The sequence below is a fragment of the Panulirus ornatus genome, chromosome 41 (assembly GCF_036320965.1).
Source record: "Panulirus ornatus isolate Po-2019 chromosome 41, ASM3632096v1, whole genome shotgun sequence".
Taxonomy (NCBI): domain Eukaryota; kingdom Metazoa; phylum Arthropoda; class Malacostraca; order Decapoda; family Palinuridae; genus Panulirus; species Panulirus ornatus.
Genome location: NC_092264.1, coordinates 14,582,711 through 14,598,290, shown reverse-complemented (window position 1 = coordinate 14,598,290; position 15,580 = coordinate 14,582,711). Strand labels below are relative to the sequence as shown.

At 36.9% G+C, this 15,580-nt stretch overlaps 1 protein-coding gene across 5 annotated transcripts in view; it reads right to left on the bottom strand.

Moving 5' to 3' along the window:
* The window catches only part of LOC139761691 (mitochondrial nicotinamide adenine dinucleotide transporter SLC25A51), a 28,939-nt gene extending 14,358 nt beyond the window's left edge, over positions 1 to 14,581 (bottom strand). Inside the window, exons 1-7 of one of the 5 annotated variants that reach the window (XM_071686034.1) lie at positions 14,165 to 14,581; positions 12,369 to 12,422; positions 11,232 to 11,335; positions 8,451 to 8,717; positions 3,091 to 3,271; positions 1,686 to 1,797; positions 124 to 388 (exon numbers count right to left, since the gene is read on the bottom strand). In XM_071686034.1, coding sequence (XP_071542135.1) covers positions 124 to 388; positions 1,686 to 1,797; positions 3,091 to 3,271; positions 8,451 to 8,624 — 732 coding nt within the window. In that variant the 5' untranslated portion in view covers positions 8,625 to 8,717; positions 11,232 to 11,335; positions 12,369 to 12,422; positions 14,165 to 14,581. Of the gene's footprint in view, positions 1 to 123; positions 389 to 1,685; positions 1,798 to 3,090; positions 3,272 to 8,445; positions 8,718 to 11,231; positions 11,336 to 12,368; positions 12,423 to 14,164 lie in introns of those variants that run through there. The other 4 variants (XM_071686033.1, XM_071686037.1, XM_071686035.1 and 1 more) reach the window with 4 other exon arrangements.
* Between the last annotated feature and the right edge of the window lie 999 nt (positions 14,582 to 15,580).

Sequence of the window (15,580 nt, the reverse complement as noted above, 5' to 3'; positions counted from 1 at the left end):
CAATCAAGTAAAATAAAATAATGATGATAATATATGAATTTGGGACTAAATCATAAGCTGAATGCAACTTTACTAGAAAGTCCTTACAGCAATTCACATAAACTATCAAGAAAATCCTCTAACCTGGCACTGTTGGTGTGCCTTGATGACATTGATGGGGTACATGACTGTGGAGATGAATGCCCCTAGAAAAGCACCAGACACAAAGTCAGTCAACACATGACCCCACCAAGATTTACTAGGATTGGGTAGTATGTCCTTGATCTCAGTTCTCAGACCAAAGAACAGAACATTGCTTGGTCCATTGCGTACAAGGATGGAAACCATTCCACGGTAGTATTCCCTCACACCGTACTTCCATAACTCTTGGGTGATGTGTAAGCTGTTTCTGAAAAATTTAACATTATAGTTTTAGTAAAAAACAATCTAACCCATAACACAGTATCCCACATAAAATTTATTAAACAAAAAAATCATTATATATCTTCACACATTCATCTATACTTACATCCCTATTGTTATGTAAGAACATGCATTCAGATTTTATTTTTGTTCTTAACAGATTTCCACGCTACATACGAAATAGTGCACCTCGAATTCAAGCACCTCATTTATGACTGACTCCTAGATCTTTGAGATTTGCTTTGCTTTATGTTACTTTCCCTGTCTGCCCTTTGTATGGTGTCACTATTATATAACTGATCATTCCATGACTTATTTGCTCAAATTCTTCTTTGGTGAATTCCATAATTTTACCTCCTAATCTGTAGATTATATCTGAAGCACAAAACAAGGAAGAGGTGGATGGATGGAGTAAACTGGGCTTTACATTATCAGGGAATAAACATTCAAGAGGGTGCCTTAGATAGCCTTAGATGTGGTGTTTGAATAGAAATGGGCTGAATCAGGGTATATCAAGTGGTAAGGGAGATGAATGCAAGGGTCCTGGAGAGACAGGTAGGTCTGCAGTCTGCTTAGGGTGGGGAGGCCTGGGAGGTGAATTAGTTGCTGATAACATGGCAATGATGGCAAATGCGAGTGAAAAACTATGTGGTGTGAGGAGGGTTGATCAAATGAGAAATGATAGTGTAAAAGAGAGGTATGGAGTAGTGGCAATATACAAAAGAGCGCTGAATAGGGTATACTAATATGGTTTGGACATATGGAAAGGATGAGTGAGAAGAGGATGACTAAGAGGGTTAAGAATTCAGAAGTGAAAGGAAAAAGAAAAAAGAGGAAGCTGAGGAAGTAGTGCAAGGACGGAGTGAAAGAGGCTTTGTGTTTTAGGCATTAACATGCAGGGCGCTGTGAGGCACGCACACCCAGATAGGAAGCAACATGTCAATGGGCTGAGCCATGAGAATGTGAATGGGTCAGGTAAAGCCACAGAAAGGTCTGTGAGGCCCAGTTGTGGATAGGGGGTTCTGGTTTTGGTATAATATACCTGACAGCCAGAGAGTGGATGTGAACAAATGAAGCCATTCATTATCTATTCCTAGCACCACCTTGATACCATGGGAAACAGAGAACAAGTATAAAAAAATTAAATTTTGTATGATACTACCTTATATCATTGTATACTTTCCTTTAAACACTATGATTGTAAATGAAAGCAAGAAATATATCTAAGACATGTAATCAGTCAGTCTAAGAAACCTAAACTGAGAATTAAAGTGAGTACTTACTTGTACTTGCCATGGAATTTCTTATCTTGTAAAACTGTTTGGATACGTTCAAAAGGGCAAAGTATTGCTTCAGTGCAGCCAGCCAATGTTGCAGCTAAAGCCAGTGTTACACCTGCAATCAATAATGATAACTATAAAAAAGCAACATAAAAACAAAAAAATATGCTTAAGGTTGCACAAAATATTTTTGTAAATGTAATGACAGCAATGTTCTACTGACACACACAATACTTAGACCTTATTCAATGAAAATATAACGAAGACATCCTGTGTGCAGTTTTTGAAATAGAGCATAAGATAATAAGAGTATGGTTGAAAGAGTTGAACAGGGTATGCAAAAATGGTTTGGACATACAATTAAAATGAGTGAGGAGAAGTTGACAAAGAGGATATACATGTCAGATGTGGAGGGGTCAAAGAGAAGGGGGAGACCAAATTTGATATGGAAGGATGGAGTAAAAAAGATTTTGAGTGCTCAGTTGAAAGGCATGCAAATAACACCAGATTGGAGCAATGTGGTTCATATGGGGTGATGTGCTGTCAATGGACTGAAACTGGGCATACGAAGCAGCTGGAGAAGCCATGAAAAGGTCTATGGCTCCTGGTTGTTGAGAGGGAGCTGTGGATTCAGTGCAATACAAATGACAGCTAGTGAGCAAATGTAGCTTTCTCTTCATTTGTTCCTGGCCCTACCTAGCTAAAGCAAGGAAAGGCAAACAAGTACGAAAAAAGAAGAAAAAATATATAACTAATGAAATTTTACTAAAGTGTATGGTGAGCTTATCAAATAAATAAATGTTCAAGGTGACACTGCCAGCCGTATGATGCATTCCTCGTAACAGCATAATATACACATAGATTACTATACTGTACAATCATGTTCCTTCTTCCATCATAAACCTATGCAGTAATTTCTCTCCTATATTCCTATTTTAACACTTCAAACTATATAAAAGCTTCCTTATGGGGATATACATTTGTTTACATACAAAGCCAAAAATCTTTGCTACCTTAGGATGGAACTTCTCTTACTTTGGTAGAGATCCCGGCAGACAATTTCTAGACTCTTATAGAAAGTACTGAGAAAAGAATTAACATCCAAAAGCCGTCTGCCTGTTCTTCGAAAAATATGTCAGTAAAATCTATTTTCTAAAAGTAAGGACAGACTATTGAAGTCTTTCTTTGTTCAGATGTGGACTCTCAATAAATTACAGTACAAAATGCAAGTGATAAAACTCACATTGATGACTTCAGGAAGCCAATTGCTTAAAAAGATGAAGGGAGTGAGAGTAAATACCTACATATGCCTATAACAAAATGATGTTGCCTATTTCTCTCTTTCATGATGAAAGTTAACAGACTAAAAGCACACCAATGAAGATTAAATTTCAATTGGAATACATACCATCTGGTAACTGGGGATGATAGTATCTTAACAATTTTCCATACTGGTCAAACATCCCAAACATAACTGAAGTAGAAACAGTCTTCTGGCATAAAGGTGGAAGGATTCCTCTATACAAATTTTTGAAACCTTCCCTCCTGAGCTGGTTTGCTGCACTTGCTGTTGATATTCCATGTAGCATCTATGTCAGAGATAAGTTTCATCACAATCAGATAATGAACAAGCAAGCAGAAACTCTTAGATCTGTTTTTTAACAGAATCTGTATTTGCTGAATTTTCTTACTAATAATAGCCTGGGTAATAGTGATATTTTTCTAAACTCTCCGACTAATAAAAACAGCTCTGTACTGCATTTCAAGTTGGAAAAATCAAATAGAACTAATGAACAATCATACTGAGCTTGTTGGTCACTCTCCTGGTGATCACATTTTATGCAATATGGGTAAATGCAAAAAAAAAAGATGTGACACAGAAAAAGAAGACTAATATGATTATATATCTTGTTTGTGGGTAAAGATGAAATATATAAATATGTGTGAGAGGAGGATTCAGGGGGTCAAAACTGCGCCCAACCTGTCATGACACCATATTAGTATTGTTATGGAAACAAACTCTCTACTAGTAAATACTCAAATTGCACCTAAGTATTTAAACAAGATGTTCTACAAGGTATATAAGCCCTAAATTAGTATGAGCTTCTCAAGCATGGCTAACTCACTTCACAAAACACAAAGAACTAAGACAAGGTCCAGAGAAGGCATCAATGATAACCTGGGTTAAGAAAGCATCAGTGATAACCTGGGTTAAGAAAGCAGAGTTACAGGGTCAAGTTACCGGCTATATGTGCATTTCCCCACCATGGTAAAGAGGAAAAGGAGCAGACTGATGAAAATCTGGTTGCTAAACCAACCTGATGATGTCAAGTGAATATTTCTAAAAAAAAAAAAAAAAAAAAAAATTAAAATAAAAGATGCAAAATAAAGCAACCAAAGGACTAGAAAAGATGTAAAGAAGCGTATTTACAGCATCTGAGTTATGGATGAGGGGAAGGAGCAGTGATGAAACCATGAAAGCAGATAGAATACAGTAGTTTGAAAAGCTCTATGACACTAGAGAAAATTCAAGAGATGAGGTCCACGGGTATATAACTGTGTACTATATGAATACATAATTACAGATGGGTAAAGAGACACACATACACACATTTATTTTTTAATATCTGAAATGGCACAGCCAACAGAGGCCTTAATTAAGGCCATTCAATTAACACTACATATATTTTTTTTCATACATATTCACTATTTCCTGCATTAGCGAGGTGGTATCAAGACCAGAGGACTGAACCTTTGAGGAAGAATCCTCTCTTGGCCCCCTTCTCTGTTCCTTCTTTTGAGAAAATAAAAACTGAAGGGGAGGATTTCTAGGCCCCCGCTCCCACCCCTTTCAGTTGCCTTCCACGACACATAGGGAATATGTGAGAAGTATTCTTTCTCCCCTAAGCCAAGTACCCATTTCATTGACAAACCCCAAGTGGTGAATGAACAGCTAGGATGAATGTGGACCAACTGCCGCAAACAGGATTCAAACTTATACACTTGACCTTGGGCAGCGTGCGAGTGTGTCACAGTCAGGAATGCTACCCGCTGCACCATTTTAATAATGAGGAAAGTGAAAAGTGAGCAGGATGAAATTCAATACAAGCAAATGTAAAGTGATGAGGATGGGGCAGAGTGAAAAAAAGGCCTCATCGTCTACCTGGAAATAAGCACCAGCACTGTGTTTTAGAAGTTACTGGGAGTTGACATCATCCTATGCTGTTGTCAGAATCCCACATTAGGATGATAGTAGAGAAACGGTCTGCTGGCAAATATTGGAACAGTTTTCAAATATATTCATAGGGGAAATATTTAGCAAGCTGTTCATAATCTATATAAAGTCAAAACAAGACTATATTTCACAGGTTTGGTTACTGTACTTAAGTACAAAGAACTAACAGAAAAGGTCCAGAGGAAGGCAACAAAGATGGTTCTAGAATCAAGAGATGAGTTCCAAGAAAAGGCTAGAAGCTTTAAACCTGCTTACCATGGAAGAAAAGTAATGGGAGACCTCGTCACAACCTTTGTGTTCACACCAGACTGGAGATATGTAAAGCGAACAGTTCTTTGAAATATGTAAGGATAGGACAACCAGAGAACATAAACAAGAAATCAAGCAAGAAACTTGTTATAAAAGATGCAAACAAATACTTTTGCAATTTTTTTTTTTTTTTTTTTTTTTTCAAACTATTCGCCATTTCCCGCATTAGCGAGGTAGCGTTAAGAACAGAGGACTGGGCCTTGAGGGAATACCCTCACCTGGCCCAATTCTCTGTTCCTTCTTTTGGAAAAAAAAAAAAAAAAGAGAGGGGAGGATTTCCAGCCCCCCGCTCCCTCCCCTTTTAGTCGCCTTCTACGACACGCAGGGAATACGTGGGAAGTATTCTTTCTCCCCTATCCCCAGGGATAAATGGGGTAAACTGAATAAGGAAATGGCAAATGTGGAAAATATGCAGAGGTTTCAGAAGTTCTATGATAGTATAGATTCTATAAAAGGTCCAAGAGATGTTAAACTCTCTCCCACTACAGTGAAATTAAGTTATTTACCATCTCAAGGGTGGGCCATTTTGATACCTGCTTCTTTCACTGCATGTCAAAGCTTTGGAACTCCCTACCTTCTCGTTTCTTTCCCAATAACTATGACCTGGCACATTTCAAAAGATTGTTTTTCACTTTCTCCAAAATTCATAATTACTTTCCCTTGTCTTTTTTTTTTTTTCATTTTATAACTATATTTTAATTAAGGCCCGGCCTTGATGTGGACTTTTGTCCGTGACTGGAGCCTTCAACATAAACACAAACACACACAAACACTAAAGAACGTTCAAAAGTATTCTAAAAATTTCTCAATGTTTGGAGACAATTCAAATGGACTTCACCAGGCCTACAGTACAAATGGGGGGGGGGGTGTGATAACAGAGGGGCCCCTAAGGCAGTATTTCTCAGAAGTACCAATTCATTATGGCAAATCATACCCCACTCTTCTTAGTTGTTTCTTTCCCAATCTCTGGAAATTCACCCTTACAATTTCAAAGATATTCATATAACAATGAAAAAAAATCACTTCAGAAGGATATCTTGTCCACTACTTTCACTCTGATAATGAGAAGTTTTACAAATGTTTCAGAATGGTGCATTAAAAAAAATTCATAAGGGTTTGATTATTTATTTTGCCTACACTAAACCTAATCACTGATTATAATTATGTTCTAATATAATAAGTCTGTTGTGTTATACCTAATGTAATATGACTCATTGAAAATTTTTCCATAACAGGAAAATTTCACACACATTTTCATGCCTTTGTAACTCAAAGCTTCATTCAATCCAATTCATCGCCTTGGTGAATATGAAAAATACAATACTGTGCCAACTTCTGATACGTCAACCACTTCAGTCAAGTTTCATTTTAGGTTATACCATTATTCTTGGTGTATAAGCTCATTTGGAACAGTGAGAAGCCTCATTAAGTGAATGGGGTTAAGCCGAAATTCTGTTTGAAGATTTCCATAATTTTCTATATTGTATCTGAAAACAGAGCAATTTAGGATAAGCCAAGGGCCAAGTTTATGCTTGACTTTTAGATAAGAAATGGAATCTGGCAAGGTGAAATATGATGCCCATACAGTTATGACTAAGTGTGTACAAAAGAGGCCAGATGAATGGGATTTCAATGATTCTAAACTGGAGGGATGAAAAACCAGAAAAGAATTGTGGGGTGATGTCAGATGAGACCATAACTGGAAATTATTGTCAATAATAGTGAAACAAGATCAGAAATTCCATAAAAGGAATACAGAAATATAATCAAAGAACATGATACACTCACACAACAAATTCATAACAAAAACAGAGGAAAAGCACATCTAGTCTTCTCTGGATGATTATGAGACCGTTGAAAAAAATTAAAATACCCACTAGTGATCTCAAGAAACTGCTGGAAACTGATGACAAAAGAAAAAGAGCTTATCCTTGGGTTGATGATCACAAACACAGTGGTACTGACTGATACATAGAAGCAGAAACCTCTGGGGAACCTGAGGCAAACTACAAAGGTGATATATGATGTCAGAAACAGAATTATCTGGGAAGTATATGGTTCACCTTTGAAAAGTTCAAAGTACTGAGTATTCAAGATCGATGCATGCAGAAGAAAACAGATATTTCAGAAAAAAAACTGAAGACATAAAGGCTCATGAATCAATACTGCAGACTTAGTCAACAAGTACACTGCACAAAACCTAAGAATGTTAGCAAAGATGGAGACTAACAGAAAGATATAAACAGTTGATTACTGAACTGCAAGACCATGTTCCAGCTAAAAGGATAAGGTGGCAAAGGAAAAAAAAAAATAATGAGACCTAGAAAAACTGGGTAGAAGTAGCCAGTAAGAACATTAGGTAGTAGTTGTCAGTAGGAACATTAGGTAGAAGCCTCTGGAAACACTGTCCTGGAGCTGCCCTCTTCCAGTGGCCCGTTTAGGTTGAGGCACTGAAATGCTAAGAAGTGGCATTGGAGATCACCAGTTATGGAGACCCCTTTGCCATGGCCCTCCCCTAGAGGAAGTTCCTGATGGGAATGTGCATCAGATATAGATAGATAGATAGACAGATTATCAGAGGCAACAATGTGCTAAATGCAATTTCTGAGATAAAAGAAAAACAGAGAATAGGTACATATATACAGAAAACATATTGATGGCCAGTAATTAATACTATCAATATGGAGTTTTGTTACAAAGATGTGCTTAAGCAGGCTAAGAAACCTGCAAACAAGAAGGCATTCAGTGAAGCTTCAAAATTTAGACCAAAGGTAATGGAGGCAATGGAGAAGAATAGCTACCTAAGACAAAGAAGTCAGGAATGTTAACTTAAGCAAATGTGAGAGATTATAATGTCTAACATTGCAATGGACTGATAGTCAAGTGGTAAGGAGGTGGATTTAAGGGACCAAACTAAGGAAAACAACCATTATATTTCAGAACAACAGTGGAGACAGAACTTACTGAAGAGACAAGATATGACCTAACCTGCCCAGAAGAATACACGAGAGCAAAGAAAGAAAGAGGATGAAGTAAGAGGAATTGCAATTAAATGAGTGAAAATAATAAGCAAAATGATGAGTACATCTGAACTGATGTTTGTGATGCTCAAGAAATGATGATAAACATACAATCAAGGATCTCTTTCAAATTGGCTATGGTCATCAAAAAATTTATTATGACAACAAGATCAATAAACTTATCTACAATGCCACCTACCGTACCTGCCGAAACATGAGCTTGTTCATTGGAAATGTGACAGTAATATTGATGAATGCCGCTCCCCAGCCACACACAAACTCCCTTCCATCTTCAGTGAGAGGTGATTTATTAAGTTTGCTACTGGGAGCAGATGTGGTTATCAGTGGAGATGAGGATGAGCCTTGGAGGTCTGGCATTGTGACAGCGGACTTTTCAGATGGTTGTTTTGGTAGAACAACTCCCAGAGATGGTGGCAAGCCACTGCAGTCGTGTTCCACAACATTCAAACCCTGCCAAAAGTCAGTCGTAAAATAGGCCTATCTCAAATTACACCACTTTAGGTGATTCATACATTCAAAGCAAGTTAGTATGGTATAAATTTCTATATTTTTAAACCTTTCGCTACAAAAATTGCATAATTCAAAATTTTGTACCATTACTTGCATAACTGCAACATTTCCAGGGCACCTACAAAATTCTCTTTGACATGGAAATCCCATCTCACACAACTTCACATGGAAAAAATTAAATGAGCCATTTGAGAGCAATGTCAATAATCATTTTTGATAACAGCAGCTAATCCACCTACAACCTTATCCTTCTGCATACATTCTGCTAGTACTTTCACTACAACTTACATTTATTTTAAGCAAAGTAACATAATGGAGCACCCTGTATCATTTCATCGTACAGTATACTTCATAACTACAAATAATGCATGGATGTAATTCTTTACTTTTGTGATTAGCTGTTCCTAGAGACTACTTTATTGTTTTACTTTTTTCATCCCATTCCAGTTTGTGGTTCATTCTTTAAAGTTTTTCCATTCCCCTCCAGGTGTTGGATCATTCTTTTACTTTATTATATTCCTTTCCAGTTGTTCTTACATCAGAAGTCAAAATCAGAAATGTTACAGCAGAAAAGGAAAACTATGTGCTTCAAGCCAGATACTGTATATAGTTTTTTACATGTAATTTAATGCCAATACTGACACATGTAATACATGAAATTTATAAATAAAGGGAGTGGCTATGGAAAAAGAGTATCCATAATTGGTGAACTTCTGTGCCTCTTCTTAGCCTTTTGTGCCTCGACCTCAACAGGCACTGGCAGAGGACAACTCTAGTGCAGTTTCAAAAAGCTCTTACCTAATGATGTTACTGTCTACTTTTACCTAGTATTCCTGCCGAATGTTCCCACATAATGTTCATGCCTGCTATTCAAGTCTACCACTTCTATCTACTATTCCTACCATTTTGCCTAAAGGTAAGACTATCAAACAGTATGCACTGCAGGAAAACCAGAGTTACAGAAAATAAGTTGTGTGAGTTAAGTGTTGTCAAGTGTTATGTGGGACAAGAGAGACTGCATGTCTGTGGACAGAATTTAGCTGTCATTAAGTATCCTGATACCTAGGCAGGTAGTACCGGTAATATACCTCCCTGGTCAGTGGCTGCCTACCATCTACTACCTACCAACTGATTCCACCAATGTTATTAACATACTACCTTGACAGCTTCAAAAAATATCTCGCATATCATTCACCCATAGATCATCACAGAGGGTCCATGCACATCAACTTTGCATGATCTTAAGCATACACTGTGATTGAAGAAAGAAGTCTGTGCAGTGATCCCTCTTTTTTTCAAGATTTTGAAGGTTCTTCAACTCATGAAACATATTATGTACAAAAGTCAGAAGCAGAGTATAAAGGGACCCCCAAGTGGTATATGCATTGGATATCCACTTTGAAAGTGCCAAATTTTGTAAGTTTAAATGGGGTTTGGGAGTAGAAGCTTTCTAAAAGTTCAAATTGAACAAAGGAGTGTTGCCAACTTGAGTAAATCAAGATCTTTCCTTATGTTTCTGTCTCCTTGTAAAGAGACCCAGTTTATAAGCCAGTGAAGTGAATCGGAACAGAAAATCAGTGAAAGTGATTTTTATTTTTTGTGTAATTAAAAAGCAAAACCCTGGCAGTTGGACATGTAAATTTTCCTCAGGTTGTAAAACAGGAATATTTAGTTCATGGAACAACTGTAATATTCATGTGTATATTTCTGGTTATAAAATTATTTTTTTCCTTTATTCATGCAAGTAAACATAGTTCCGCCTATGTAAATAATTGCACATACGTAATAAGTATTTGTATAGTGTGTTTGGTGAATATAGTGTGAAATCTGACCAGGAAAGAAACCAAAAAATGTGGACTGCACTTAGGTGTATGGAGTATGAAGTCATGTCTCGAAAAAATTTAATTACCATTTAGCGGCAGAACTATGAAGTATATATGCCACTGTGGCACCTCCACTCTCTACACTCAATCATACCAGCATAGAGATAATTCTTTTATAATATTCATATTTTCTGTAGGAAAAAACTTAATATGGAAGGGTAATTAATCAGTCTATGCAGTTTAGTGGTTAAAGAAAGAAAGAGTTGTAAGCCAGGAAGAAAATAAGAAAAGGAAGTGAGTCCCACAATACAACAGTGACTGAAATATTGTAAATAAAGAACTTGGCAATCTAAAAATTGCTAAAACATCACACAATATTATGGAATGTAGTTGGCTCAAAACTGGTTTGCCCTAACCATGCAAACATTGATCTATCAGACTCTACTTGAAAACTTGTGCTAATCAATAAAAAAATATTGCTATTGCTTATCAGTCATCTTTCAAGAAATTTTCCTTAAAATATTTGTACCAAATTACAAAATCTGTGCCAACAACATAGAAGCATTTGTGTACCCATATATTTGTCATCCATCAAATTGCACTCTTAATCATAATAATGTAAAAATCTCACCTGCTCATCAAAGATTTACTGTAAGCTTAATTCATACTGTAGATAACATCAACAAGACACATGGATGCTAAGTTTTCTTCAGTGCCTAGCTACCACCTCACGATCTCAAAAAAAAAAAAATAAATAAATAAATAAATACAAATGCTACTATCAATGGATAATTTCAACATCTGTAATGTATCCTAGCTTTACATACATACTAAAATCTTTAATGAGTTAGTGATTTTATAATACTCAAGGGTGTGATAAATTGATTTAGACATTAGAAATGATGAGCGAAGAACAACTATGAGATCTATGCATCCGAAGTAGATGAAGCTTGGGAAAGGGGAGACCGAAGAGGTGGAAGGATGCAGTGAAACAGGCTTCAAGATACTGAACATTAAGGAGTGCATGAGATGTGCATGGAATTGACTAAAAAGAAGCACTGAGGCATAAGGGGAGCAATGTGCTGAACCAGGGCATGTGAAGTGTCCAAGAGAACCATGAAACAGAATGGGTCTTGGCTGTGGAAGATGTCATATAGTTTCAGCACATTATATGTGACAGTAGAGATTGCATGAGAGCTAATGGGCCATCAGTGATCCGTTCTTGGTACTTTCGCACTACAATGGAATATGGTGAACAAATATGAAAAATGAATTACTGAAGAAAAAAAATGTTTGAAATCCAAATACACAGTATCAGTCAGCTTGAACATAAAGTTTATTAGAAGAAACTGTACACATAAAACTAAAATCATAGATCAAGAAGTTCTATGAAATATATCAACCATGAATTTTCTGGAAGGCTGCCTCTGAAAAGGATACATGCACAGATATGAGTAATAGAAAAGCAAAAAGTTGAGAAAATGAAATAGTAGTATTTTCTAAAATGTTCCATGACTGTATGAAAAGAAGCTTCATAATGCAGGATATTCCATTCAAGTCATCCTTTCACTTACGTGATATTTCAGGGTAAAGTTTATGTAATACACTTAGATCTGCATACCACTCACATATACAATGTAAAGACCAAAGACAAAGCTATTGATAATAAATACTATATTTACAGAAATGGTTAACATTGGCCTTGATGTATAAACTGTCCGTTGAATCTGCTCATCCTTTATATAATCTCCGACCTCAGTAGGCTTACCATTACTACAGTTGAGACAAACTTCCCAGTCACCAGTTACAGGATCATTCCATCCTGCAAAAGACAGGTGCTACTATAATCATTGAAGACATAAATCTGCAATTATTGTTAATAAGTAGTTACTACCCACTACACAAAATTATATATTTCTATTTGTTATTATGGTGCATCTGTAATGCTTAATACTGGTAAGCTGCGTGGCATATATGTAATAAGTATATAAAAAAAAAAGTCGTGACCATGTATTTGTCTACATCAGTGTTTTGAGAGATTAAACCTTTATCATTGGTTCATCCCAGTGTTAATCACTTCTCAAAGAAGTGCAGTGATACCAAAGTTGAGATATAGTTTAATTCCACTGTGCTATTAGGCTTGGATATATATTGACTTGGTTCTACAATCCTAACGAAGTGTTTACAGAATACAGTAACAGTTGCAGAGCAAATGAACTGAAGCATTACATTCTAATAAAAATTATCATGTACTGTAAGGCAATAATCATGATAGAAAAATGTGTGTTTACTTAATGTCAAGGAAAGTAAACACTTATAAACAAAAACAAAAATTCACCAGAACTGATGAAATCTTCACTTAGTGCCTTCAGTGTACTGCAGAAATATATCAACATGAAATTGGTGTGCCGCTGAAGATCGTACAGAATAGCAGTGGCAAGAAGGGCCACTCAGTCTGTCATCTGTTGATATCCAGCAGCATTTGTGCGATAAACATTTCACACAGCCTCATCTAGTAGCTGAAATGATAACTAATATAACATCAAATTTACGTGCAGGATGCAGGACACTGCAACCTCCGGTGAATCTTAATGAAATCAAAAATTTGGCATCATCATTCGAATGGACACTGTGAATCAGAATCAGTAAAAGGCACATTGAAAAGCAATAAACTGCTTATATAAACTAAATTTCATATTAACTAGGGTTCTTGCAGTACTATAAGTTACACTAGCTTTACAGCAATCATGAATGTCGTTGTCAGTAAACACCAATGAGATTTTCAAGAGGTTCTGTTACCTTTCGACTAATGTTTTACCACGTTTTACCTTCCTTTGCCTTATATTTTTCCTATTAAACATGAGCCTCACTAGTATCGCCTTACTTAAAATCATGCTTCGTAACTGTTATTGTTCTCTGTACACTACACTAGCCCAGCATAACTAACTCTCTCAGTACCTAAAACCAAAGGCGATGAAAAGCTAGACTTTTAGTGATTCCACTTTTATCCAGTTCCTTAAAGAGATAAGAGTGGAAGATGCTACTGTGGAATGGTTCAAAATACAGAGTCAACATGCAAACCTTATTCATCATACCGCTGCCTTGATTGCAATACCTTTCCTTCTTAGAAAACAAAAAACTTACAGTACTGTTACAAAAGAATAATTGTCGAAATCTGATAATTCCTACCTCGAAGTACTTTATCTGGTACATATCTCTCTTAAGGGAGCAGACATTAGGATACCAGTACCGACAAGAATCAGAATGGGTCGAGTTAGTAAAGACTGAATGTTGTTAAGTTACATAAGCCAGATAAGGTTTCATTAGTTGATGTAGTTTCTTAAGTTACACTACTGATAAATATGTAATGAGGAGGAGCATTAACCTGACCATACCTACCGTTCTGTGAGATGGAACCGCCTCTCCCCAGGAGCATACTATTACCCTTTTTATCTCCACCTTGTGCTCGAATGTGCCACACATTTTGTACTCATTACTGTACTGTCATCATCTCATGTTGGCCTACATGGAAAATGCACGGGCTTTGACCTCCTCTCTACTTGCCTCTCGACTACTGTCTTCTTCCACAACCACTTCCAAGATCTTTCGTGTCGTCTTCTTACGTTCTCCCTCCTTTCATTGTCTCCTGTACTTAATATGACGTAACTCTGGGTTTTCTCTGCCTCTGGCGATGACAACTGCTGCTGCTGCTGCTGTGCTGCTCACCCCCACAACACAGGAGATGTTATTGCGGCCCGAGTGAATGTTGTTATTATGCTGTGCGCATGCGCGCACTGTGCGCCTCCTGTGAAACCCCATTTGGAATTTTATTATTCATGAGGATTGCACTCGGGGCAGTAGCTTCTCTCACTGAATGCAGAGTTAGGACAGAAGGACTGTGGAAGAACCCTGAGTGTGTATGTGTAGTGTGTGAGTGGGGATGGCGGTGTTGCCAGCCTCGTGCCCGGGGATGCCGGGAAAGCATCAGCGGGGTTGGGGTAATGTCGGGGGGGTTTGCCATCCATCTGGCCAGATGATGGTATCTGCGAGTAATTTCATTTTATCACCAGCGCATGAGCATGACAGGTTACTTGTTACTGTCAGGAAATACTCTGTTATACCTCCTTGTGATTAATGATAAACGCCAAGAGTTATTCAATTCATCCAGCGCTTCCTGCTGTCTTGCTCTAGATTTTCATTTGCCAGGTGCTAACCCTTTTGGGGTTAGACAATCTCATGTGGTTAATAAGTTTTTAGAGTGTCATCACATGGCATAAAAGGTTTATTATTTAAACTTTGAATAAATGTCTGTTTATATATATACATATATATAAATATAGCTTGAGTTATAACTGTTCCTGACGTAAGAGACCGGTTTAGGTTTGTTTCTATTTTTGAATCCATCTAGAGAATAAGTATGTCATCAATGTTACGTTTGTTCTTTATGGTTAAAAGCTTTACTTAACCTTTGTGAACCTAAAGGTTAAATAAGCTTCTTCACGAAGTTTTTGTATTCACTTTGCGGACTGTGTAGTAGCATGGCTACCATTGTGGATGATCCAGTATTCGAAGACTTTGATACAGTGATGAAAGATTATTATTGATCTAGATTTTTAGATGACCTTATGAAACCTAGCTCTGTTGAGTACATTGTTTAACTATGTTGTTTTTTTGAAATACAAGTAATGAACAACGTAGTTTTTTTTTCTAAATACAAGTACTAAACAACCAGGGTCAATTTATTTTCAAGTATTCCATCTTTATTTTTGTCCATTAATCAATACGAAAGTTTTTTGTTTGTTTTTTCAATTGTATCTACGACTGAGAATGTCGGGTTTTTTTTGTTTGTTTTTTGAGCGAAGCTTGTCACTCAATTAATTGGCCGATTTTGAAGCTTACACTTGTAGATTCAGTGACTTCTGTCACTGTTGGTTTATACAGCTGACAGTCAACACAGCTCCATCACAGTACTCTGTGGGA